The sequence below is a fragment of the Talpa occidentalis genome, unplaced genomic scaffold (genome assembly GCF_014898055.3).
Source record: "Talpa occidentalis isolate TD23 unplaced genomic scaffold, MPIMG_talOcc4v2.1 talOcc4.638, whole genome shotgun sequence".
In the NCBI taxonomy this organism is placed as follows: Eukaryota; Metazoa; Chordata; class Mammalia; order Eulipotyphla; family Talpidae; genus Talpa; species Talpa occidentalis.
In genome coordinates this window covers 1-27,392 of record NW_023605015.1, presented here as the reverse complement: position 1 = coordinate 27,392, position 27,392 = coordinate 1, and the positions used below count along the sequence as shown (strand labels likewise).

At 38.4% G+C, this 27,392-nt stretch overlaps 1 protein-coding gene across 1 annotated transcript; it reads left to right on the top strand.

The window, feature by feature from the left end:
• Positions 1-768: 768 nt before the first annotated feature.
• Positions 769-25,275, top strand: LOC119230312 (protein FAM81B-like; the record flags this gene model as incomplete). Its single annotated transcript, XM_037491353.2, has 7 exons — positions 769-1,012; positions 3,264-3,382; positions 9,424-9,553; positions 14,466-14,572; positions 21,058-21,193; positions 22,777-22,972; positions 24,950-25,275. Coding segments are annotated over 7 exons (1,066 nt in total), but the record flags the coding sequence as incomplete, so codon positions are not given.
• Positions 25,276-27,392: the final 2,117 nt, after the last annotated feature.

The following is a 27,392-nucleotide window of genomic DNA, read 5'->3' as shown; positions in this document are numbered from 1 at the left end:
GCGAGGAGAAATCAAATATTGTACAAAAATGAAAATGATGTAAGACAATAAAAAAAATAAATATAAATATAGAAAGTCCTAAATTATTTAATGTCTCATTTTTAAGAAGTGGAGCCTAATTCTCCTCCCCTTGAGTATAGACTAAACTCACTGACTTGCTTTTAATGAATATATTAAACCAAAATTAATGATGTATGACTTCAGAGAATAGAACACAAAAGTGAGCAAAGAAAAAAGAAAAGAACATAATAAAAGTAACTTGTCCTTCAAAAAGTTTATTAGTTGAAGGACTGATATGCTAACGCCAATACGGCTAATGACTTGATACTAAATAGGTCTTAACTTTGTCTTTTTTCTCTCCTAGTTTACTTTGTTTGCTTTTTTCATCTGAGTCTTTGTACATCTTGCCTTTGAGCTATCATTTCTTCCAACTATTAGAAGGCAGCCTTCTCGTCTATTTAATTTATGGGTATTAAATTTATGTGATCCAGAAGCCACCCAACTTCGCGTGTTAGTGTAGTAGGTAAATACACAGAAGAGTCCTGCTCTGAAAACATGAAAAATGTATGATATAAGGTCCAAGCATAAGAAGCCAGATCTGCTTAACCTAGGACATAAACCAAGATTCTAACCATGAATGTGCTTAAAGTCCTACCCAATTCAAAACGGAGAGAGAACAGGAACAGAAGTGAGGGTGCAAGCTCTGGATCTGACTCCTCCAGTTCAGTCATGTAATGCCCCCAGTGTTTGTGTCCTTCTCTTGACCAGGGGCCAGTCTTTTCTTCCTATTATTCCAAATACTCAGAGAAGTCAGCTAGAAGACAGACTGAACAACCAGGAGCGCACCATAGCTTTCCTGCTTGAACAAGCCTTCCGCATCAAGGAGGACATCTCTGCTTGCCTTCAGGGAGCTCAAGGCTTTCGAAAGGAGGAGTCACTTGCCAGGAAGCTACTGGAAAGCCACATCCAGACTATCACCAGCATCGTCAAGAAGCTCAGCCAAAACATTGAGGTAATTCTTTATTTTCCAAACCCTGTTGGCATCACTGTTTGAAGAGATTAAAACCACCAGTGTTTCAACTATAGAAATGGCTCACTATCATTTAGGTTGAAATGATTATACTTTGTTGCCCAAGAGAAAAATGGCTTAATTTTTTCAACCACTTGTTGATGTCAAAATGGAGAAGGAAATTATTTTCAAAAAATGCTTATTAAATGTCTATTTTGTGACATAAAAGGTAATTGTTTAACTTTATATCAGACATGTCCTAAATGCTTATTTTAGTCTAAATTTTCAAGAGTCTGTTAATGTAATCATTTCAAATAGAGATTTTCATAATGTCTTGGCAGCACTGGCTCACAGGCCCATCACAATGTGACCTCAATATAGCTTGGGCCACATTGGCCTCCAAACTCTTCCTAGAACATGCTAAACATGCTCTGGCTTCAGGGTGTTTGCACTTTCTATTTATTCTGGCTTTCTCAGAAATATCAAAACACTGCTAGAATGTTCTATATTTTGACCTGGGTAGTTGTTACATATTTGATTTTATTTTTCAATCCATCCAGATATATACTTTGATTTGTATATTTAATACATAATAGTTATACTCCCAATACATACCCAGCAATAAGGGAATTTTTTTTCCCAGAGCTCTAGAAAACTTGCTGAGAATTTATTCTTCCATATTTTAATTCCTAGATTAACTTCGGAAAAAGACAAAGCCAAAACATTTCCAGAAACTATAAAGTATAAAAACTTTTGTTTTGAGTGAGCTTGGCATATATGGGTATCTGCTGATGTTATTGCAATTTGTTTTATAAATGTCTCCCAACTCTGTCTATTTTTGTTCTTTGTTGGTAAGGTCTCCTCAACAGAAGGTTGGACTTTGTTTTGAAATTCATTGTTCTGGGATTTGTGTTGTGTTCTTCTATCTCCTCATTTTCAATTTTGTATAGATTTTAGTAAGGTTAGATTTTCAACTGTTGTTTTTACGCTTGTTGGCATAATTGGGGAAATGAGACTGGTAGTAGCATTAAAAAAGAATGAGGCAGTAGGCATCAAAGGATCAAATCCAGTAAAACTCAGGAATATGAACTTCCTGTTGTGAAGCATTTTTTTTTTGTTGGGGGAGTGGCAGGTATTTGGAAATCTTCAACAGACTCTTCTACAGGGAAGTTTGGGTGCTCCAACTCAGTGCAAGTTATTATCTGCTCTGTTATGAGTCTCAGATTCAAGTCAGTAATCTTTGCTCCGTGTCCAGAACTCTGCAGCTCTTCAGCAACACAAGCCCTGACCTGGGTGCCTGCACACGCACGCCTTTATCCAGTGTAGTGCCAAGTCTCGGGACCCCAAAAGTCGGCTGAGTCAGTAGCTGTAGGGGGCTCTGTCCCACAGCTACACCTCCCTCTTGTAGTTGTGCTGCCCCATTATCACTCTAAACTAAGTTCACTTAAGGATTTTCCTACCCCTTTCCATCAGGCTAATGCTCCTATTGTGTATGGTGGTAATCAGTTTTTCCCTCTTGGTTTTTTGTTTTTGGTTTACATCAGTTTGTTTTACATGTTTGTATGAAAGAGGCACAGAATCTTCACTCTGCCACTATCTTTCTGGACTCTGTTCTTTTTAAAAATCACATTGTTTCAAGCTGGCAGCTAATGACAAGTCTTAAAATTAATTTATTTTTAACTGAAGAAAAAAGAATTTTAGGTATAATATTGCTTTGTTGTATTCCCCCCAACTTTTCAAGGGCTGCAATTACAATGTTCAATGTAATAATTTTGAAAGTTGAGGGAAAAGTTTTAAAATCTGGAAAAGAAAGTTCTCACAATTCCATCACCAAATGGCGACCCCTACAAACACCCAGATTCATGTCCCTCTAGTCTTTCTAGGCTGAGAAGGAGGCTGAAACTATATTTGTAAGCACAATCTTTAATATAAAATTATATCATAATTCTTTCATATGTCATTTTAAATTCTTTACATAGAAATACACTGTACCTGCTTATTTTTTTATTATTAAAATATCTGTGTGCATAAATATGCCTTATTTTTATTATTTCCAAAGCATATATTCTTAAAAGTGGAATTTCCAGGACTTAACACTCTGAAAGCTTGTAATGCATGTTGCCAGTACAGGACTCTCAACAGATACATATCAGCCTTATTGTGGAATATATTCCATTTTCTAGCCTATGCTTTTGAATGATGATCTTGTATCACATATAAGAAGAAATTAATGAGCATTTAACTCAAATTACAGATTTTAGAAGACCAAATTAGAGTTCGAGACCAGGTGGCCACAGGAACTAACTACGCAGTACAGGAACTGAATACCAAGCACTCTCAAGGAGTTGGAGATCTTCAGGGAAGAGTAGCCAGGTGAGAAGTCATTTGGCAGTCATTTCTGGGCCACTGAATTCTCCTTTCCAAATAAGTTTCATGTTGTAGAAAACAAGATACTATCTTTACATTGAGCTAATGTAAAGAAATGGTAGTTGAGACAGTGCATCATAGAATTTGAACGCCCCATACTACCTATAAGATCCAAGACTTCTAGGAAAGTACCCTTACATGGAATGTCCAATTTGGTCCCATCCACAAGTAACAAGAGTCTTGTCTTTACAGTCCTCAGCTGTCCAAATGACAATACCCTTGCAAGCAAACATCCTCATGACCAAATATACAATCCCCAGAGGTACCCAAGTCTAAAGATGAAAAGATTTAAGATGGGGCCTCCCCTGGTGGCTCAGGCGGTTGAGCACAGCACTGTGAAGCTGTCCGCAGTGTCTGCAGTGCCAGTTCAATCCCGGCCGGCTGGCGATGGTCCCACATGGTGCAGCAGACCTCTCCTGCAGTGCCAGCTGCTTCCCTCAGCAGTATATTTTGTCAGTCTGCCTGTTCTGCTCCCTGCTCTGTCTCCGGTGAATTCTCTTACCCTTCCGCAAATCTGGCCTGTACCCCATTTCTTGTATAAATAAATAAATAAATCTTTAAAAAAATTGAAGATGTATATGAATTACATCCAAAAGTCTAACAAATGGACTTGCTGTAAAATGGATGCAATTTTGAATAACATCTTTTGTTTGAGATTTCTAAATCAAAAGAATTACTAGTAAAAGTTCAGAAAAATCTGTAGAAATTGACAATGGCAGAACCACTCAGGTAGACACATCAAGGATGACTTGTGAATGACTACCTCTTCTGCCAGCCCTTCTTTCTTCTCTCCTGAAATACCTCCATCTCCATTTGATAAATGTTTAAGACATACTTCTCTGAGGGTAGCCATCTATTTGATTCAAGAAAAATGTATGAAGTCCTTACCATACACCAGCAGTGTGGTACGTAGAATCACACATACTCGGAAATACATACTCCTGCCTATTGCTGTTCATTCTACTTGAGAAAACAAACTCCAAATATAAACAATGAGATGAACACTGTAAATGAAAGTCTGGGGTGCTATGGGAATATCCAAATCAGTTTTGGACATAGGGAAGGCTTCCTGGAGGAGGTGACATTTGAGATGAGTTATGAATGATATGTAGCAGATAGCTGAACAAGAAATGTAGGAGAGCATTTCAAAAAGAAGGAATAAAATGTGCAAAAGAAATGAGGAATAAATTATGGTGACATATTCAAGGGCCTACCAATGAGAAGGGTATTTTAATTATGATATATAAAAGTTTGTATTTACTGAGAATTGGGCAATTGGGAGATGAAGCTAGAGAAGTGGTCCAGAGTTGGAGGGATGCTGTGGACTTTATTAGGTTATAAGTAGCCATGGGAAGGTTTAAGTAAAGGAGTGACATTTCATATTTAGTGGCATTCTAATAGCAGCTAAATTGTATGATACAGAAAAAAGGTATAGAGATGAAAGAAAGTCAATTTCAGCAATCAGTGAGGACTCTCATAGGCCTAAACTGAGCATTATCTATGAGAATCAGAGAAGGTAACAAACAACGCAAAAATTACGAAAATCAAATCTATAGGATTACTTCTTAAGTGTGTTCAGTTGTACATACACATACAAATATACATTATTTATATTATTTATGAATATATATTCATACTTATAAAAAATTTTATATTATTAGTGTATGTCCTACATACAAAAGAATATTTCCAATATCTGGGTAAGTTATGAAGTTAATAAAATAAACACTAATAACTCTTACCCCCTTCTTAGATATGCTTTAGGTATAATATTGCTCTGTATAATATAATTTCACAAAGAAAATAAACACCAAACATCTGTTTTGAATGCAAATTGGCATTTTATTCAATTTGGTGGTATGCTGCTGAAACTACAACCATTTTTCTTCCTGCAAACCATTTATAAACCTATTATTTTATTCCTGTAAACCTTATCTTAATATAAGTCAAAATAACAAAGAGGTTTAAATGAAACCAAGAGATGAGTGGAATAATATCAAACAGAAATTATATATTGGAGACAAATAAAACTCATTCAGCATAGACCTAATATAGACTTAATAGGTTTTCCTGAAGAAGAAACAGAACGAATTCTTAAGAAAATAAATGTATATGAGAATAAGTTTCTAGAAACTTATTTGAATCAAAAGGGAAAACTGTGACCCCAGAAAAATTTATATGAGAAAAATGAAACCAAGATATCCTGGCTTAAATTACTGAACATCAAGGATAGAAAATCTTTATTTAAAAAATTAAATAAAGGGCCTCCCCTGGTGGCACAGTGGTTGGGTGCTGGGCTGCGGAGCTGCCTGCAGCCTCTGCAGCGCCTGTTTGATCCCCAGCCTCCCGCGAGGGTCCCACATGGCGAGACCTCTCCTGCCGCCGGCTGCTCCCCTCAGCGGTGTATTTCGTCAGTCTGCCAGTTCCCCGCTCTGACTCTGGTGAATTTTCTCACCCTCCCACGCACTGGGTACAGTCAGAAGAGCAGGAGGGTGAGAGAATTCACCAGAGGTGGTGAACAGAACAGGCAAGCCGATGAAATACACTGCTGAGGGGAGCAGCGGGCGGCAGGAGAGGTCTGTCGCGCCATGTGGGATCCTTGCTGGCAGGCGGGGATCGAACCAGCACTGCAGAGGCTGCAGGCAGCTTCGCAGTCCAGTGCTTTTACCTTCGGCCCCATGGGGTGAGGCCCTTTACCTTCACTGCTTGCCAGTGTATTATCTGGCTGGGGCATCAACTCAACCGCTGCGCCACCAGGGGAGGCCCAGAGATCAAATTCTTAACCATTAGCCTACACTGCCCAAGCCAGTAGTCCCTGAATAAGGGGCAGGGTGGGGACTAGAGGGAAAGGTGGCAGGGAGTGGTGATAGCAGTAACCACTCCTATGTACTGACCAATAACAGGTTGTTCTAATAATAATAGTTTATATATACAAATGTGAGAAATGGCTTTTACTGCATACCATCCAGCTCCCATTTTTGATCAGATCAATTCCTAAGTTTTTCTCTCTCTGCATCCCTCAACTCCCCTACAACAGTTACTAGTACCCCTTCAAGGGATTGCTCAGGCAAAATGACCCTACTAACCCACCTTTGGCTCAAATTTGGCACCACAAACCTGAAAAAAGAAATTCATTCTGGATCCTAAAAAATGTTGATAGACATGAAACAAACAATATTGATAACACTTAGCATGACAACATGAAAATGTGGTTCCTAATAAATACTACTGATGACAAGTTATTTCATTAAATGACAAACTTTGATATTGTAGATACAAAAGACACAGCCCTTCGGTACACTACACTTGCATGTATGAGTGTATTGAAGCTATGCATCAATACAGTATACAGTATTTGTAAACTTTCCTCTCCAGAAAGAGGCCATATTTGATGAGAGTGGGGTGGGCTTCCATGACAAGCTAAGAAGAAGGTTAAACTTTTTTTTTTATTTAGTTTTTTTAAGATTTATTTATTTATTTATACAAGAACTGGGGTACAGGCCAGAGGTGTGGGAGGTGAGAGGATTCACCAAAGACAGAGTGGGGAACAGAACAGGCAGACTAACCGAAGGATACTGCTGAGGGGAGCAGCGGGCAAGTCAGGAGAGGTCTGTTGTGCCATGTAGGTTGCTCCCTGGAAGGCTGGGGATCAAACTCATGCTGCAGAGGCTGCAGAGAGCTTAACCCCTTGCACCACCAGGGAGGCCCCAAGAAGGTTAATCTTCAACTCTAACCCCATTTTACTAGAGTTCCTTAGATTACCACATGCAACCTTATGAGTCAAAGCTTCATTTAGAAGTTACTGTGAATTGTTTTTCTCCTAAAAACATTGAGATCCTATACTTCTCCTGCCTGAAGGATAAATCTTATATTGCACAAAAATGAACAATGATGTAAGAAAACAAAAATAAATTAAAAACAAAACAAAACAAAACAAAAAAACCACTGAGACAACTCAAGGAGTAGGTGATTTGATAGAGGCTGAGAGGAGGGAAATTGCTTTTTTGAAGATGACTCCAGAGGGCTGGGACACTTTTTCTAGACTGAAGGGTATTAATAATGTGGGACCAAGGAAAAAGGCTAAAAGAAGGAAATTGGATTCAGAATTTAATATAGAAAAGGAACATTTTTCAATTTACATAACCATAGGCAGTAGGAAATATTCCCAAAACATCAAAATCTGTGAGAATCCTAAGACTAAATTAATATATCAGGCTGAAAATCTAAAATTTTCCCCAATTTATTCCAATGTCTTCGTCTCAATTATTCCAACTCATCCTGCTTTTAGTCAATGTTTCATTGTTCAGTCTGGGTTCTGTCCCACCAGGAAGAGATGAAAATGAACTAGGGCATTCCTTTAGCTGCTGCTATATCTACTAACTCACTAGCAAACAACTTTAGAATTTTTTGCCATCAAATTAATATACAGACCCTGTAATATTTAATACTGTTGGATTATATGCAATCAAACCTAATCTTTTGCTTACCCACAAAAAGTCAAATTTTGAATCTCAAAAATTGTATTTATGTGAAGGAGTCTTATTTAAGATGGCAGTCAAGGTATGGGCAGAGTAGTCGCCCCCAAAAACCAACTCCCTGAAATGTGGGTGTGTTAGGATTATATAAGGAGTGAAGGAACATCAGGGAAGTGCAAGGCTTCATATTTCCAGGCCCAAGGAGGTGCCCAGCAGTCTAGGTGACATGAGTGAAGGTGCCTGACTTCCCTCAGCAAGATGTTTCTGTTACAGATGTGGGAGAGGGGCGCCCTGTTACCCCAAAAACCCGTATAGGTTTGGGTTCTGCCATCCACTGCATTAAGACAAAACATGTAGACCTTAAATGAAAAGGAAGTTTAATACAATTAGTGTGTAATACAGAAAAGACAAAGAATATAGTTTTTAAATCAAGCACCCAGAGTTAACCCATCCCCTTGTGGGTAACTGTCCACCCAAGTGGGATTGGCCCAAAGCAAGACCTGAAAGTCTGCACAAGTCTAAAAGCACTTTCCGGCGGAGAACCATAAAGAAGGGTCAAAAACAGTCCGACTCTAAGTCTAGAAGGAAAGAGCAAAATCAAAATCAAGATAAAAGCCGCCAACGTTAACCTCCACATGGATCTCTCACCCACATCTGTTCCAACCAGCCCAGGACCAAGAAGCAAGCACAGTTTCTTCATGTGTCTCTCTGCTCTACATGCCTCCTCCAGGTCTCCTTCTTGCTCTCCATCCTGCTTCCTTCCCACTTCAGTCTCCTCTCCAGTTTCTTCTCCTCCTTGCTCAGCTCCACCCTCCCTTGGGTGGGGCTGAGAACCTGAACCTCCCCATTTCCTGGGGACCACCCTGTTACATTTCCTCAGATGTTTGTTTCTGATACCACAATCAACCTCAAATGGACAGAGAGAATTTTACTAAGGATGTAACACAATCAATTTTCCATGTTCCTGGGGGTGCAGGTGGAATCAGTTAATGGTTAATCACCAGGAGCGGGGAGGGAGAACACCTCAGTGAGTTAACTGTTAATCTTAAAGAGGGAAAGCAAATGGATGGTAAGAGTTGAATTCTGCTTATTCCTACATTTTTACTCTAGGGTAGATTTTTTTGTTGCAAAGTGGAGGTGATCTGGCTACAGTATTAAAATACTGTGAACTGGACCTCCCTGGTGGCACAAGGGGCTAACTTGTTACACTATGAAGTAATCTGCAGCCTCTGCAGCACTAGTCGGATACTCTGTGGGCCAGAGAGAAACCCACATGATGAGGCAGACCTCTCCTGTCTCGGCTGCTGCTCCCCTCAACAGTGTGCTTCTATCAATCTGCCTGTTCTGTTTCCCATTCCTCTGTCTCTGGTGATGCCTCTCACCCCCCCACATCTCTGGCCTGTACCCCAGCTCTTGTATGCATAAATAAATAAATCTTTAAAAAAATTTAAAAAAAATTAAAAAAATACTGTGAACCTATTGCCTCACAACCAGTTTCCATCTTGTCACTAGATGTGATTCCAGCATTGTGAAGCTTTCTGGAGACATTCACTTCATCAGGCATGAACATCGGCGAGTTGAAAAAACAATTCAAGAGCTCTTGTCTGCCCTAGAAACTGTTTCTAAGAACTTGGATATGAAGGTAACTGAAAATAGAAGGAACTCTTATATGTGTTACTGCCAGAAGTAAGATCATTATAGCTTATCAAAATGTCCTGTCAAGCAGTAATTGTTCAAAGAACTCTTTTCTCCAAAGGGATTTAAATATAACAGTTCATGAATACACAGTCTGAGTACAGGTCAGTACTATCCACAGATTTCTAGCAAGTAGCTATATTCCAGCAATTACTCACTGTAAACATATACCGCTTGATTCAACTCTTGCCATTATAGCCTTATTTTCTGGATTACCCTCAAATATTGTAGTACGAGGGGTTATAAGCAAAGAAATTTCCCATACAAGCTATTATTATTAAAATTCCAACATAAATGTGAGTTGATCATATTATATCCCTACAATGGGTTATATCTTTTGCAAAATAATATACAAGTCTATTAGCTTGGATAAAATCATCTTTACACTGGCTCCTGCTTATCTCTCCAGCTCTTTGGGAACTTCTTGTGCTTCCAGACTTTCCCTTTATACCCAGTGATCCTGAACGACTGAAAGTAGTTCACTCATGCCAAGATATTGCCCGGCATCCGTTGGTCATGCTCATTTCCACTTGCAATCTCTCAGTTTCTCATCTTCCCAGTCAATGGTTTAACTCAAGGAGTCCACACAAACTCTCCTGTGCCCTACTTTGTGAAACAAACACATCTCTTCGGGAGTTATCTGGACAGAACAAAGTAGACATCCTTGGGGAATTGTGGGACATGACAGTTTGGTGCTTGATTATTTGTCCATGGGAGCCACAAGCAAAATGTAAACAGGGACACATTGTTTTATCTCAGTCTCATTGGGTAACTCTTGTCCACCCCTCCATGTACCCATCAAATAAGCTCTAATAGTTTATTAGTTGATTCTCTTCATTTGTCAAGGTATGAAATCATAGTAATTGAATCATGACAATTTTACCTCTGGTTTTCTCATTTAAATCCTTATTACCTATTTCTTAAGGCCTTAACCAGAACTTCAAGAGAGCTCTGTTAAATAAAAGGCACAGGGGACAGCTTATATGGCTCTTAATTATGTTGGGAATGTCTTTGTTTTTGCTGTTGGCTATTGGTTTGATGCATTTTAATCATGATAAGGAAGTTTCCATCCATTCCAACTTATTTTTTATTTGGACTAAACATTAATTTTATAAAATGCCTTTTAGACCTCAAAGAGTGCCCATTTGGTTGTTTTTGGTTTGGGTGTTTATGTCTTTGGCTTCCTCCTGTGCTATGTTAATACATTTCCCAATTCAGAAACATTCTTGCATTTTCTGCATTTCAGTGCAGTCATTGCACAATATTTGATTTTGCATCTAATTTCAAAAGTGAAGTGGGGCTGTAGTGTCTGTCTCTCATCTTGGCATTTTCTTCCAAGGCAACATATTCATATAGTCCAAAAATCAAAGGAACAGAAGATAGTATGCCTTGAGAATTTTGACTCCAATTTCTGTCACAAATCATCTCATTCTTTCATGCCCCTGTTATTTTCATTAGTCTCTTGTGGATCCTTTTCAGTATGCCTTTAGGCATATACAAGCAAATAAATATATATTCGTATTTCCCTTTATATTACACAAAGATAGTATAATATATACATATATAACATATATAGTTAAATTATATATATATAATTATCATGTACTTGTTTGTTTTTTTGACTACACAAATATATCCTGAAGCTCCTCCGTATCAGGATAGCACTACATAGAGAACTTCCTCATTCTTTTCTACAACTGCACACTCTTTCTCTGTCTATGGTAGTTCATTAGTCTGCCTCTGGGCAATGGATGTTTCAATATTTTGCTCTTTCAAACAGTGCTGCAGAGTTTAATATTACACTTACATCATTTTGTGTGTATGTAAGTATGACCACAGGAGAAATACCCAGAAGTGGCATAGCAGGCTCAAAAGTTATTTTGAAAGATCTTGCCCTATGTCAGGCTTTTACCAAACCCACCACGAAGGCACCTATAGTCCTCTACCAGTTTGTTTGACCCCATACACACTTTGTTGTCCACCCTGGCTCCCTCTCCCTCCAGTACCCTCAATTTTATGGTCAGATTTCTAAGGTTTGTTTTAGGATTGGTTTTGTCTGACCTTTTGTTTTGTTTCTGTGTATTCCACATGAGTGGAACCATCGACTATTTGACTTTCTCTTTGTAACTTATTTTGTTTGGCACAACTTATATAGCCCCATTCATGTTGTGTGTATCATACCATATCTTCTTAATATATTCATCTGTCCTTAGGTACTTAGGTTCCCATAATGATTATTGTAAGTGGTACTACAATGAACATAGGAATACTTATATCCTTTTGAATTAGTGTTTTTGCATTCTGTGGGTAGATATCTAGGAGTAGGAATTTTGCATCATATGGTAGATCTATCTTTAATATTTTGAGAAGCTTTCATACTGTTTCAATAGGGGCTGGACCAGTCTACATTCCCACCAACAGTGTATGAGCTTCTGGCCTTTCAATGTGGCCCAGTCTAATGGCAGTGAGGTGGCATCTCGATGTGGTTTTGATTTACATTTCCTTAATGATAAGTGATGATCAGTATTTTTACATGGGCCTATTGACCATCTGTATGTCTTCTTTGGAGAAGTGCTATTTAGCTCTGTCCACTCTTGATTGAATTATTTTCTTCTTGAATTGTATGAGCTCCTTGTAGGGCCCCTTCATCCTGCTTTCCTTTGCTTGGTTTCTCATTCTTTTTATAACTTTGTGAAATAAATGGTTAGTCTGCATAGCTTCATACTGTCTTGTATAATTGTGAAAAAATTAAGTTCCACAAATTTATTTCTGATTATAGATGTGGCTGTGTCTACTTGATATGAAATATTCTCATTATCCTTTGTTATATAAATTGTGATTAGAGAGTAGATTTACTCTCTGATACTTGTAGAGATGTGTAAGAGATTTATTGAGGGGAAAAACTAGAGGGATCTGGAAATGAAGAAAGCAAAGAGTCAGCAATATGGCCTGATTTTTATGAAAAAGACAGCAGATCTTAAACAGCAGTGCCATCCTAACTAAGTTTTAAGTTCCTTGTCCCAGTGTCATTCATCAAAGGATAGCTGCTCAGACATGGCTGGGAGCAGTCAGTGTGAAGCATGTCCAGACATGTGGTCACAGCCAATTATGATCCTCTGTTTTTCATGTGAAAATTTTCATGTCCAACACTGAAATTAAAAAAAGAATTTAGGGCCTCCCCAGTGGCACAGCGGTTGAGCCCTGGGTTGTGAAGCTGCCCGCAGCCTCTGCAGCACCGGTTCTATCCCCGGCCACCAGGTGAGGGTCCCACATGGCGCGCAGACCTCTCCTGCCACCCGCTGCTCCCCTCAGCAGTGTACTTGGTCAGTCTGCCTGCTCTGCTCTCCGCTCTGACTCTGGTGGGTTCTCTCACCCTCCCACACTTCTGACTGTGCCCAGTGCTTGTATAGATAAATAAAAATAAAATCTTAAAAAAAAAATAGAATTTAAAAGGTTTGTTACTCAAATGGTTAAGTTCTTGTTTCTTTATACCTTTCACACTAATTTCTAGTTTTAGCACAATGTGGTTAAAGTTATGATCTGTGCTTTTCCTGCTATTTGGAATAAATTGAGGTTTCCTTTATAGTCTCCTATGTGTTTAGTTGTTGTGAACGCTCAGTGGGCACTGGGAAGGAACATTGCTGTTTGGAAGTTAGAATGTTTGCGATATAAGCCTACTAAATAAACAGTATTTTTCATATCCTCCTATGTTCTTATATTTTACTTATTTGACCAGGAAAGAGTGAAGAGAAATTAAAAATCACTAATATTGTCTCTATTAGTTTACCTTTGTAATTCCTCAGTTGTGTCTTCACAGTTCAATATGGAAGGCAAATAAGCATTCAAAACTATTTTTCACTATGGATTTTACTTTTTCATCTATAAAAAGATGATCATCTATGAAAGTCCACTTAATGTATTTTGCTTTGAACAATAGTCTCTCTAACAGTATTTCTCTGCCTTGCTTTCTTTTCCTTTGTTTTTGCCAGGTATGTATTTGCCTGTCATGTTATTGATAGCAGTTCTGCTTTTAAGTGTACCTCCTATAAACCGCCATTCAGGTGCTATTGGTTACCCACTCAACAGTTATCTATTCAAACCTTTCCATTATTCATCTCTGTGGTTTTTTTTTAAGAAAACTCCAATTTTGTTAACTATCCACCCGCCTCCATTTGACTATCTCAAGAGCTGAAATCTTTTTGGTCAAATCCAATCACATACTTCCATTCCCTTTGACAGTGATTAATTTGGGTATGATTATGAGTTATGATTCTGCCTCTATTTTCTAATCCAGTCCTTTTATTAAAGAAAATGCCTGAATGTTTCTGCCAATGGAGAAGGTGTCCTTATCCTAACCTCCAGGACCGGAACTTGTTTTTCCCTCTTCTTCCATGCCCTACATCATTTCACTTGGGATTCACTTGTGCTTATGTCAGAATCCTAACCTAGAAGTTCCTGAGGCCTAATCTTAGGCCAGTTTTAGGCTCTGAACCTACTTGTGGCTTACATTGTTCACCATGGAGTTAGAAAATAAATATATAACAAAGGTAATTTTGATAAACTATGTTTATCATGTCAGTAGTGAGTTTTTGTTTTATCATTAGGTATCCTATTATTAAGAAGAATACTATAGACAGCAAGTCTGTTACTATTGCCCTAATTATTATTCTATTACTCTTTCCCTGAAGATCACTCTATAGCTGTTGAATCATTCCTTTACAAAATATTTTCAAATGCAAACATGCTTTAGGCTCAAGTCAATTTCCCAGCTCCTGTAGGAATACAGAGTAATTACTGTTCTAAGTCTAGTGGTTGTTCTTCATACACACACAAAAAGCTCCGTTTTGTACTTTTATTAGGTAATGCAGCTCTTAGGCAAGATAGAGGCTTCCAGTTCTGAGCAAGCCTCAAATGTAAAGATGGTCCAGGGAGATTATCGCCACGAAATAAACCTTTTGGAATTCAAGTAAGTGAATGGAAGATTTTTAATTCTGTTAAATGCATTTCAAAGGGTTTTGCCTCATGAAAGAGTTGGCATTAAAATACTTTTCCCAGGAATATGAACTTGGCCAAGAAATAAAGCAACAAGCTGATGCAAAGAGAATTCTGCACTAACATAACTTATATAATATTCATAATAAAAGAAATATCAGTATCAATCTTGTCATTCCCTTTGTTTGCATAATAGCTCTATTGAATTGATATACTCATTCTAACCTTTTAAATAAAATAACAGTAAAAGAACAGTAATTTTATCTTATCAACAGTTGCATATTAAAATACTTTTTTTTTTAAAGATTTATTTATTTATACAAGCACTGGGTACAGTCAGAAGCTCGGGAGGGTGAGAGAATTCACCAGAGCCAGGGTGGGGAACAGAGCAGGCAGAAGGACCCAAGTACACTGCTGAGGGGAGCAGCGGGCAGCAGGAGAGGTCTGCACGCACAGCCGGGGATCGAACCGGCGCTGCAGAGGCCGCGGGCAGCTTTGCAACCCAGCGCTCAACCACTGCGCCACTGGGGAGGCCCTTAAAATACTTCTACACAAAGTATTATTGAAGATACATCTATTCCACAAGATTATCAAATAATTTTGACAAACTGTTCTTTTAAGATTCCTCTAAGATCCTCTATTTGCTCCTTCATATACACCCCTTTTAAAGACTGGTCTCTATTTCATCTTAAACTGAATTTTTCCTCTATGCAATAAAAGAAAGCAGTAAAGAAAACAAGACTCCACAAATACTCATATTTCTGCCTACTTATTATCAATATTCTTTTCTTGTTTAAATAACCACATGTCCCAGGAAGTGTGGAGCAAAGAAAGGAAAATTCTAGTTACTTGGATCATGCAACCTTACTGTCTTTTCAGCCTTTCTTCTTTTTCCTCCCTGTCCAGTATCACTTGGGGTTAATGCCTTGGTCAAATCCAGTTTTCTGATAATTCTGTTTTCTCCAAATTTCTCTATCTTTACCATATTTTATTATACCTAAATGCCATTGACTATCAGATGTACTATTATATTTTTGTACCTCTAAGACATGAAGCTACTAATTAAACCATGGCCACCATCATTTCAGGATAGCACCTGATTTCAGACATGTTAAGATGGGAAAGATGTGTGTCCTAGAAGTTGATGAAAATAATAATCACTAAAGACCAGAGAAGTAGGTGTCTTGAATAAACAGAAAATACCCAGTTTCTTCGTACTCTAATAAAGAATATCTAGGTTCTTAAATTCTAACACAATGATAATGCTCAGCAAGTATCCATGTGGTGAGTGATCAAATCCCTTTACTTAACAATTAAGAAAAAGTGTCCAAAGGAGAAGTATAAAAGTAAACTGTTTTAGAAATACAGTTTAAGAATTGGTTTCATTGGGGGAGGAAAAGTACTTAAAATCTGAAATGGAATACTGTTTTAAAGGAGGAAATATATTAGCATAAAAAAGAGGGAGAAAGAGGATATTTGAGATCTAGGGCTAACTGCTTAGTGATGATGCTGTGATGGTGATGATGATGATGGTGATATTAATGATGTTGACATTGACCATGATGGTGATTCTTTTTTCCATCTTCAGTCCTGTGGGAAATTGACTTAGAAGCAAATCGTCTTAATAGTTAATCTGAATCTGGACACTTTTGTTAAAGTATAAACTTCAGTCTTTTTCTCACTTAAAATAATGAAGCTTTAAAATCCCACTAGTATTATATAGGTAACAACCTGAGGAAATAAATTGTGAGCTCTAATGATTCATTTAATAAATAAATAAATTGTGAGCTGTAATGATTCATTTAATCACACACTTGACTCTTAAATATAAAATTTCTCTCCACTGATTTTTTATGAAAAAATAGAATGCATTCAAGATAGCAGGCAAAATAAAACAAAAATGAAAAAAGAGGTCACCATCTCAGTTTCCTAATATAAGCAACATCAATGATATATAAATGTTAATATAAATATGGAACAAGGAAAAGGATATTCTACATTATATGGATGGAGAGAACACGGGTTTTAAAAATAAATCCTATACACTATTACTCAATAATTGATTTTTTGGATATTGCATCTTGCATGTCTCTCCAGATTAATGAATATTATTCTAATATTATTTTTCATAGTTGTATAATAATTTAACTTACAGATATGCAGTAATCAACCTTTTATATGTCTGATAAATAAACTCTTATTAGGTTATAGCTACCACAAACCAAAAAAATTTTATGTATACATCCTTAGATGACCCTGGAAACAGGTGCTTTTATCTCTATATGCAAGATTCCTAGGTAAAGAGTTTCAGGTATTTCTTCATTTTCATAAATTTCTTGCTAAATATGTTGTAATAATTTTCACCACTACCAGCAATGTTTAAGATTCTCTGCATTCTTGCCAACACTGTCTCTGTCTAATATTTGCCAATTAAAGGGTGAAATGCATGCATCTCTTGTTTTCATTTGCATTCCATTCACCATTTGAATTCCCTTTTCTGCAGATTGCCGATCTTTACTGTGTCTCAAATTTTGTACTGTGATTTTCATTATTTTCTTATCAATTTGAAGGATTCCTTCACATTAATAAGACTAACCCTTTGATTGAGATATATATTGCAAGTATTTTTTTCCTCAAAGAGAAAGTAGGTAAGCAGGGATGGTTTTTTCTCCCCAGAGTCTTTTCTCAAATCAAAGTGAATGGAGTTCAGAGTTCTTTTCTTTTTTTCTTTAAGAAATTATTGTCTCTGAACAAAGAGATTAGACTCATTTTAATAATATTAAAGGTAATTTTAATTGAGAAAGTTTCCCATTTAGAAATGTTAACAAAATTCAAGGTTAATAGTCAACTAAACATATTTTATATTGAACTTAAAACCTACAATGTTGTCTTGAGCTTGTAAAGAGAAACACAGGTTCTGTCATCCGAAATCTTCACTGAGTCTCCCCTTTCTGGAAGGGTCTTGTCAGATGTTCAGTGAAATTATGGTCTAAGCCAAAAATTTACTGCTTCTAGAGCAAAAGTTGGGAATCATGAAATATAACTGTCTTTTATCAAGGGCATGGCAGGATAACATCTACTAGTCACTACCTAGATAGCTCTTGCTCCTGCAACCATTTAATTGATAGATTCATAAAAAAAGAACAAGTATTTGGTCAGTGAAACAAATGCATAAACTCAAATCTCATCACACACTTTGAAAACACTACCACAGTAAAAAGTTACAAACTATCCAATACAAGGACTTCTCTTATTCATCTTTTTATCCTCAGCACCCAGTACATCTAGACATAAATAGAAGCCAATTAATGAATGAGCAAATTTTTTAACACTCATGTGAAGTTGTGTTTTAGAATATCCAAAATCATAGTTATGGTGGTAAATAATTTTCAAAGCTAAACAGCTAGGAAGTCTCTGACTCATTATTTTAGAAATTGGAAAGATCACATCCCCTGGATATAATAGAAGATAGAGTCCTCCCTTGTGGCGCAGGGATTTAAGTCTCAGCGGTATCAGGTATCAAGCTATGGCCAAGTGCTGAGGCATGAGTTAGATCTCCAACCAGGGAGCTAACTCACATGGCACAACAGACCTCTCCTATCTTGCCTGCTGCTCCCCTCAGCAGTGTATTTCAGTAGATCCGCCTGTTCTGCTCCCCACTCAAGTCTCTGGTGAATCCTCTCACGTCCCGCACTTCTGGACTGTACCCCAGTTCTTTATCTCCCTGGCCAGCTGGGAATCAAACTCATGCTGCAGAGGCTGCAGACAGCCCCACTGTGAGGCACTCAACCCGCTGCACCACCGGGAGGCCCATAAAATAAATCTTTAAAAAAAGAGATGGGAGGGTATGAAGGTATTGGGATTTAAGTTCAAGTACAATTAGAAATCACCAAGAGCCAAGATTGCCTATCAAAGTGGAGTTGGAATTGCTTTTAATTAGTGTCACTGATTAGAAATCACAGAACATTAAGAAATTAGTGCAAGGCACATAGGTATAAACTTAGAAATTCTCTTTTACCCTTTTGTAACTTTCTCCCCTATAATTGCCATTGGTGTGTATTTTAACCTGATTCCACTGGTATAAAAATTTCAAATAAAACAAAAACAGCCCATATCTTATTATCCTAGGAGTTCTCTAGCCATAAATAATTTAAGTCTGACTTTTGTGCTCTGAGATAAAGGAAAGAAAAAGCAAGTTAACTATCAGGCAAAACCTCCTAATAAAAGGATCGTAAATAGTAATTCAGCCTTTATGGCTTTATCTTAATCCAGAATTTCATTAACCAATACGCTCTTCCAGAGATATTTCTTGGGCACATTTAATGATTCGTTGAATTCAGAGTGATGTTAATTTTGTATCAGTGATGAAAGTAACTTCTCTCATTTATTTACACAGTTAGAAATGAGCAATGAAGGCTGAATTCTGAATTATAAAGCTACCTCTGAGTTATGTGGGGATTTTCTGTCCCCTTAACCATCACTATATATTGTTTCTAGCATAGAAAGGGAAAAGAAGATAAAAATTAAAAATTAGGTCTTTGAATCACCTAATTAAAAATTAGGTCTTTGAATCACTTGAGAATTTCATGATTTGTTATTTGTGAACAACCCTAGTAAAGGTGGAAGCGTGAGTCATGTTTTCAACAACTATTTATTCAGCAGGTTCTATATTTCAGGCATTGTTCAGAGCCAGGAACAGAGCAAAACACTTGCTGTCATGGAGCTTAGGGTCTAGTGGCGAAAACAGCATACACATTAGTATATATCATATGGCGATAAGCATTTTGGAGAAGAATTAAACAGGGGAGGGAAATAGGGGGTATCAGGGAGAAAATAGGACTTTTTTTTTCCTTGTGGTCAAAAATAGCAAGCTTCTGTACTAAGGTGGTGTTTGAATATAAATCTGAATGAAACGAGGCAAGAGTCATTGCGTATACTAAGGAAAAGTATTCCAGACAGTGGAAACAGTTGGCTAAAATGAGGTTGCCCACTTATCAGCTAGGGGTTTATCTGTCTGAGAGCCAATAGCCGTGAGTCAGTAGCACAGATGTTTGGACACAAGATTAGATTAAGCAAAAGAAGAGCAACCAAATAGATCTTCTTTGTTATGGTCCTGGCCTGAATCAAGTAATGCTTTTTATGTGAAAAATATCACCGACTCTATCCAAAGTAATCTGTGGTTATTCAGAGAGGTAGAGATCAAAATCTAACTCTGATATAACAAATGTAGCTATTGGAAAATTAATTTGCATTTCCCATTCCTTCATTTTATTTTCTATATCTATGGTTCACAGTCTTGGCACTATTAGCAGTCTTGGCACTATTGGCTGGGGAATTCTTCATTGTGGGGCTGTGCTGTGGGTTACAGGATATCTAGCAGGATCCCTGGACTCTCCTCATGCTACTCAGTAGCAACTCCTATTTGGGACAACCAAAAATGTCCCCCAACATTGCTAAATGACCCCTGGTCTAATTAAAAAATGAAAATGCCTGCACATAACTTTTCTTTGCCAACCATTAGTCCAAACACTTTATACACATATACCAAAAACTTTATATGTATAGAAGAACTATACATATACATGCTATTGATGTGCAGCACATCTTAGCCATTTCCAATCATAAATATCCAAACTATTTGCATATAATTTTTTTCTGAAAATGTTACAGCAAATGTTATTCCAACCCATCCCCACATTGTAGCCTGAATAATTTTAAAAGCAAGCATTGTTCCTGCCCATCTAATATTCCTCCTACTTTAAGAGGAAATTTGAAATTGACACCTATCCAACCAGTCTCTTCATTCATTCCACCTCTTCTCAGTCCCATATTTCTCTGGTATTTCAGATGTCTGCTCAAACCCTCAACCTCTCTACGGTGACTTTTCAAATCTCTGTCATACATCCACTTCCATTTTTTAAAATCATTTAATGTTATTTAATACTTTTATGGCATATCAGCAGCCCCTTCCTGCACCTCTGCCTAGTATTTCTGTTTGTGCCCACATGAGTAACTCAGTACCTCTGCAAGCCTCTCCCCAAAGAATCCGCTCACAGACACCCATTGTTGGCAATGGGGAATTTTTCTGAATATTTCACCTGAGACAGAGATGACAACCTGGGAGTACAAAAGGAGTTTGCCCACCCCTACCACAGAGCAATACTCCTCACTCTGAGTGACTTACCTAAGTCTTTCTTCACACACAGAGAGGAAGTCTGCATAGATAACACATGCAGTTCTGAGTGGCTCTGTCTCTTCACTGTGTGTATTATGTTTTTTTAGGTTGTGTGTGCAGCAGGGTGTTGGCTGCAGCTGGGCTGAACTCTGGCTGAACACCCCATAACTGCCAGCCATTTTGATTCTCGCCCTCTGAAAGGACTGCAGACATTCTCAATGTGAAGTTTTGGTTTTATATTTCAATTTACTTATTAAAGTAGAACATCCTATTTCCCCCCTTAGATTTAATTCACTTTCAAGTAATCTCTGTGAGGAAGTTGAAAACCTTCAAAAATGGACAGAAAATCGCTTCATCAAATATGAAAAAGACCACCTCGACCATATAAATCACTGTCTGAAACTCCTTCAGGAGAAGCTGGTAAGGAGCTCCCGTTACCCACCGAGGAGACGGCTGCTGAGCACGCTCTGACGCTCGTGATGGGGGAACGTCTCGGCAGAGGCACTTAGACGACGTTCATCTTAATCTTCCCCATGTAACTCGCTTGTGTTGTGGTTTGGTTTGGTTTGGTTTTAGTGCAGAGTAGAAATCCAGAGACCTAGCTTCTGGCCCTGTTTGCTGGTTCCCATCCTCCCAAGTCTGTGAACCCATATTTCTCAGAGTGTCCTCTACCTGTGCCAACAGAACCTGAAGTTTTTTTTAAAATACAGACTCCTGAGCCCACCCACAGCTGAGGCATCAGCTCCTCTGGGGCCTCCCCAGGAATCAGTGCTTCCAGACAAACTCCCTGGGTGATGCTTAGATATCATAATGTTGACAACCTCTGCTTTAGACAAGTTATATAACTCCCTGGAGATCCTTCAGTATATCAGAGGTTTTCAAAACTTCTTTTCTAAATCAGATCTGGTAGAGAAACCCGGCAGCTTTGGAGTCAGACTACCCAGATATATGGGTGTCTATTGCTCACAGACCTCCTTTCTCCCAGCCCAACCAGCACAGCAGCCATCAGTAGCTGCCAGCCTTGCAGGACTCAAAAGATGTGTCTGGAATTTGAGTAGAGGGACTGTAGGCGGACAAGTAAAATATATCCCTCCCCCCTCCCTACCAGAGGAGTCCTAGAGCTGAACACGAACACACAACTTTATCACTGATAAAGCTATCGAATTGTGTGTGGTCAGATCTATAGCCCAGAGGACCTACTAGCTCTTTGCTAGATTCAGGCTGACTCTTCCACCAGGTAGAAGGAGCCTGAGATGAACACTGGGTCACTTGTAGGCAAAAGTCTCCCACCACAAGGGACAGAGAGACTAGAGTCTTTCCTGAAGCAGGCAGGGCCAGAGCAAGCAGGACCAAAGGGACCGTGCCAATCTCACCCAGATCCTGCACCAAATCCCCTGGGGAGAATTACAAGGTGCTGGGAAGCCTCAGGCAGCCATTGCACCTTCGGTGCCAGTGCACCTTAGAATCACCTTGAGAGGTTGTAACTAGATCATTCCTGTCCTCCATCCTAGACCAATCTTCTCAGGATCTCTGAGTGTGGAGGATAGTCCAGGTAATTCTAGACAGCAGAGGTGGAGAATCATTATTCCAACTGAAGTCTACACACATTGAGCGATGAGGCTCGAGGGAATAAGATCACTTAACACCCAGGAACATGTCTAAGGAGCCCAGGTCAAGAGTTCTTTAAAACACCTCTGGCTACACTTGTTTAAGCACTAGACCAAAACCAAAACTTCAAGGCATTGCAGCAAGATCACAGCCCTTCTTTTCTTTGCTCCCTTAACATAAAGAATTCTAGAAACAAATGAACAAGGCCAAGCAAAGTGGGGAATTCTTACACCTGTGAATACAGATTTAGATACAAGACAACTGTTTGAATTTACTTGTTTAATGTCTTAACATTGAAGAGGTAATTTGTTAAAAAAAAAATCTCTCTAGGCTGAAATAAAAGTCCACATAGTTTTTTTCTTCTGCAGAGTTTTACTACACACTATCTTTTATAGGAAAAGTCTGAAAATAAAATGGAAGAAAAATTACAGAAGCTTTCAAGCAAATTAGAGAATTTTATAAATATACAGAAACAGGAAGCAGAACTAAATAAAGCAAAGAACATAGAAAATAAACTGTCCAAAAAGATGAATCAACTGGAAAAACTCATCTGGGGTGAATTAGAGAAAATGCAGAATGAATATCAATCCGGTGAGCAGAAATTTTGTTTCTAAATAATTGTCCTTATCTTTGTCTATTCAATTCCTCAGAGTTTTCTTCTTGGAGCTACTGGCAGGGATCAATCTTGTCATCAGTGATGTCCTTCAGTATTTAGCCTGACTTTTCTAAATATCCCATAGAATGCCAGCATACCACCAAGAGGTAGGGAAATAAGATCAGGCTTCACATTCCCACTCGGCAGTGTCAGTCTGCCTTTGCTGTGAGACATTTTTTACTCTCTAAGGTCCTAGAATCCTTAACTTGGAATCTTCTTGGAGATCACCAAGACCTAACTTATGGGTAGATCATGAAATTAGGTGCCCAAATCAAATGCCCCTCTCACTGAACTTCAGATAATGAGCCTGGACAGATGTCAGACTGGATACCTGACCTTTAGAAATGAGAAGGAGAGATGAATTAATAGAGTTTGTTATAATGACTCCTTTTCTTCTTAAGGAGGCTAATGGCAGCAGTGTCAAGCTGAGCTAACATCAAAGAGGATTAATTTGAAAGGCTCATCTAATTTGTCAAAGGAAAGGATGTGGGTTAGGTGCTGGGGAGCAGCCATCTGCCCCAAGTGATAACTCTGAAAGAATTCCCCAGGAATCAGAGGTTCCTTTAGTAGAGAAAATCCCAATTCATTTTCTGTCCTCTAGACCTCAGAAAAAAATCATGAGAATCTTCCAAATTTTGGCCTTGAGAAGCCATTGGTCTCTCTGTGTCAGATGGTCCTTGCACATAAGTAAAGTTTGCTGCCTGGAAAGCTGACTGGCACCACTCCACCCCTCAACTTCAAATCAAAATAACAAGTTATCTGCTCAAGAATAGTGTTCCAAATGTAATTCTCTTCTTTCTAATTAAGTATTGGAGATTTAATTTTTTCATTCCAATAGTACAAACCCAAGATGATGGAAAGAGAAATTTGCAATCTACATGTTTCTGCATTTTGTAAAGTGGGAGTTTAAGAAACAGGACTCCAAACTAATGGTGTGTTCTTTCTTTAATGCCTTTAATAAAAAATGTGCTGAGGGACCTCCCTGGTGGCACAAGGGGCTAAAGTCTCAGCTCAGCACTATCAAGCTGTCGCCAGCCACTATGGCATGAGTTCGATTCCTGGCCAGGGAACTGACCCACATGGCGCAGCAGACCTCTCCTGTCTCACGGGCTGCTCCCCTCAGAGTGTATTTCAGTAGATCCACCTGTTCTGCTCCACACTCTGTCTCTGGTGAATCCTCTCACCCCTGCACCTCTGGCTTACGCCCCAGTTCTTGTATGCATAAATAAAATAAATCTTTTAAAAATAATAATAAATGTGCTGAGAAATGACTTGTGAAAGGCCCCTCTGAATAGGAAATAGCTTTCTTAAGAAGCTTGAGGCCTGGTCGGTCTGCAGTCCTGTGTGACTAGATGATGCAAGAGATGTGAAGTGCTGGGAAGTGAGGAGCAGAGAGTGGCTACTCTTTAGTCTCCCCCACACAGGTCACTTCCAGAGAAGATTTAAAGTCTCATCTGTGATGTTAACCTTCAAGTTGGTAATAAAAATATTTAAAGAAGAGAAGGAGGGGGAGAGAGAGAGAGAGAGAGAAATCCCCAAAACCTTTTGTCAAAGTACAGATAAAGAAAGGTGACTTTAGCTGGGCAGTTACTTCAGCAAATGTATCAAAATATAAAGAGGAAAATATTTTTCCCTTGAAATACAGAATTATTTTGTTATGCAATATATTTGGGGGAAGGAGAAGAATTAATTCTCACAGTGAAGCCACATTAAGTTGAAACATTACTGCTAATAATGCATCTTTATAACATACAAGAAATATATTATTCTACATTTTTAGACCAATCTTAAGAGAATTTAAAATGCTTTGAATTAAATGATGATCAAATATGGCAGGATTGCTCATTAGCAACTTTTTTAAAATATATATTTGGATACATTGTTTACGTATACCTTCTCATAATCTCTTTCAGGATTCAAATCGGTTCATGACTCCCTCAACTCCCTCCAACAAATACAGAAAACAAAGATGGATTTAGAGAAACATAAAGTACAGAAAAACATAAAGAAATTACAGCGTAAGATAGTGGAACTCCAGGACATATGAAACTTTCCAGTCATCATTTTCACCAATCAAAGCAGTAAAGAAATTGTAAAGTGTTGAGAAAAACTGGGAAGAATTTAATGTCTCTGGGATGTTTACTGTTTCTGTCCCTTTATTTCTTACCAGGCTTTTAAAGAGATGCACATACTAGAAAACCCAAATAAACCAAAGAAGCTTTATGTCTTCATTAACTTATTAATGAAAATATTAAGAAATTTCTTTACATAACATGTCTTTTTACATTTTTATTTGCCTACAAAAAAAGAGCAAGCTACATAACACACATAAATGAGTAAAATAGGTTAGGTATATTAAAGAAGTTTGGTAAATTGGACCCCCCCCCCAACTATTAAAGGAACCCTTAGTTACCATTTTGACTTGGTGGTGGTGTCTTGTCCTAAGGAATTGACATGGTCATTCGTAGAAATAGTCCTGGAAACCATTGTTACCTCAAAAGAGCAGCAACTTAAATTAGTACAGATGCTGACTGTGAATGACATAGATACATCCTCTAACCCAAATATATCTCTAACTCAACTTCTCTTTAACTGGATCCATAAATGTCCATAGCCACTGCAGGGGCACCGAACACAAGGAAAATAGAAGTGGAAAGGAATTATAGGCTTAGTTAATATTATAATTGAAATGTCTTCTGCACATTTGCAATGACCTTATAAATACATCGCTAGGACGCAAGTAAATAAGGGAGCCTGGATCCCAACAGCCATCATTTCACAGTAAATTCACCTCTACTCAGGGGACCAGTAGATACTGGGCCTCCCTCCTTTTGATTTATTATGCCATGGATCCAAAGAGAAAAGAAGGTGAACAATCCACCTGAGAGCAGTTTGATGTACATGACACCTTATTTTATATCAGAGATACTTAATTCTTTAGAAATGTCAGACTTCTCCACACAAGTTCAGAGGCTATTGGAACATTATAGAATTTGCAGTCCAGACCCACCTGTACACTTGAGGCAGATGTGACAATTTCTCAGATATTCCTCATTTAGGTAAAAACACCATCTAAGCAGGTTTGGATACTCCCAGAGTCCTATTGCCACCCAGCATTTTCTGTGATTTCCTTCCCCTTATCAAAATCTGATCTTAGTTGGAAAAATCACAAAACTATTTACAGTTATGAATACATGGGAATATTAGGCATACTTTGCTTTCCCATTTGAAGATGAAAGACAAATCCCTCACCTTATGTCACACAAGTAAGTTCATTCTCAGTCCCAAAGTAAGGTGGATAGCCGCCCACTAGCCTGGAGCGCAGTTAAGTCCCAAAGTCAAAGAAATAGCACTGCCATAGACACCTGCAGCTCTCCCCTCTTCTACAGAAACTTATGAAACATCTGCTCACTTCTACTGGGGCCATCCCTAATAGGATCAAGTAGTATCTAAGAACATCAAGAAGTGGAGGGGAATAACTTGATCTATGTGACAGACAGAGACATAGACAGAGACACAGAGAGAGAGGTGTTTTTACCTCGTGAAGGTCATCCAGACTTTTGCAATGTACTATTTTTTTATATATCTTTCTAGCCTCCACTCATTCATATACGGAGCACTAGAGATACAATATTGGACAAACTAATCATGGACTCTGTCCTTAGAGAATTTATATTCTGGTGGAAATGCTCAACAATTAAACTCTCAATTAAGTTCAGTACAAACTGACTGTGAATGACATAAATACATCCTCTAACCCAAATATATCTCTAACTCAGTGTCTTTAACTGGATCAATGAATGCCCACAGCCACTGCAGGGGCACAGGACACAAGGAAAATGGAAGCAGAAAGGAACAATAGGTTTAATTAATGGCAAAAATGTGCCTAATTAAACAATAGGTTTAATTAATGGCAAGGTGCTTCCAAGACAGCACCTGGAAGACACATTTAGTAAAAAATGGGGACTCAGGAGAGGGTCTTCCAGAAGAAGGGGCATCTAAATTAAGACCTCTAAAATATGGGTAGACATTAGCCAAGGAGAGGGCTTGATTGGGGCGGGGGTGGGCCATGCTGATGGAGCAGCCTGAACAAAGCTTGGAGGCCACGAGACAGGAACATGTCAGGAGCTGCACGATAGTACAGGCTGAGCCTGATGTGCGTGTGGTGAGAGAGGCAAGGGAGGGCAACTGGAAGCCGGTAGGGAGTAGTGAGGGAGAACGTTGCAGAAGTTATGGGGAGTAGGGTGTCTGACTACAGAAGGCCTTGGAATTCATGTTGAGGTACTTAAGCTTTATCTTCAGGCCCCACTTTATGGGATTTTAAATAGGAGAGTGGCATTATCAGATTGTATTTTA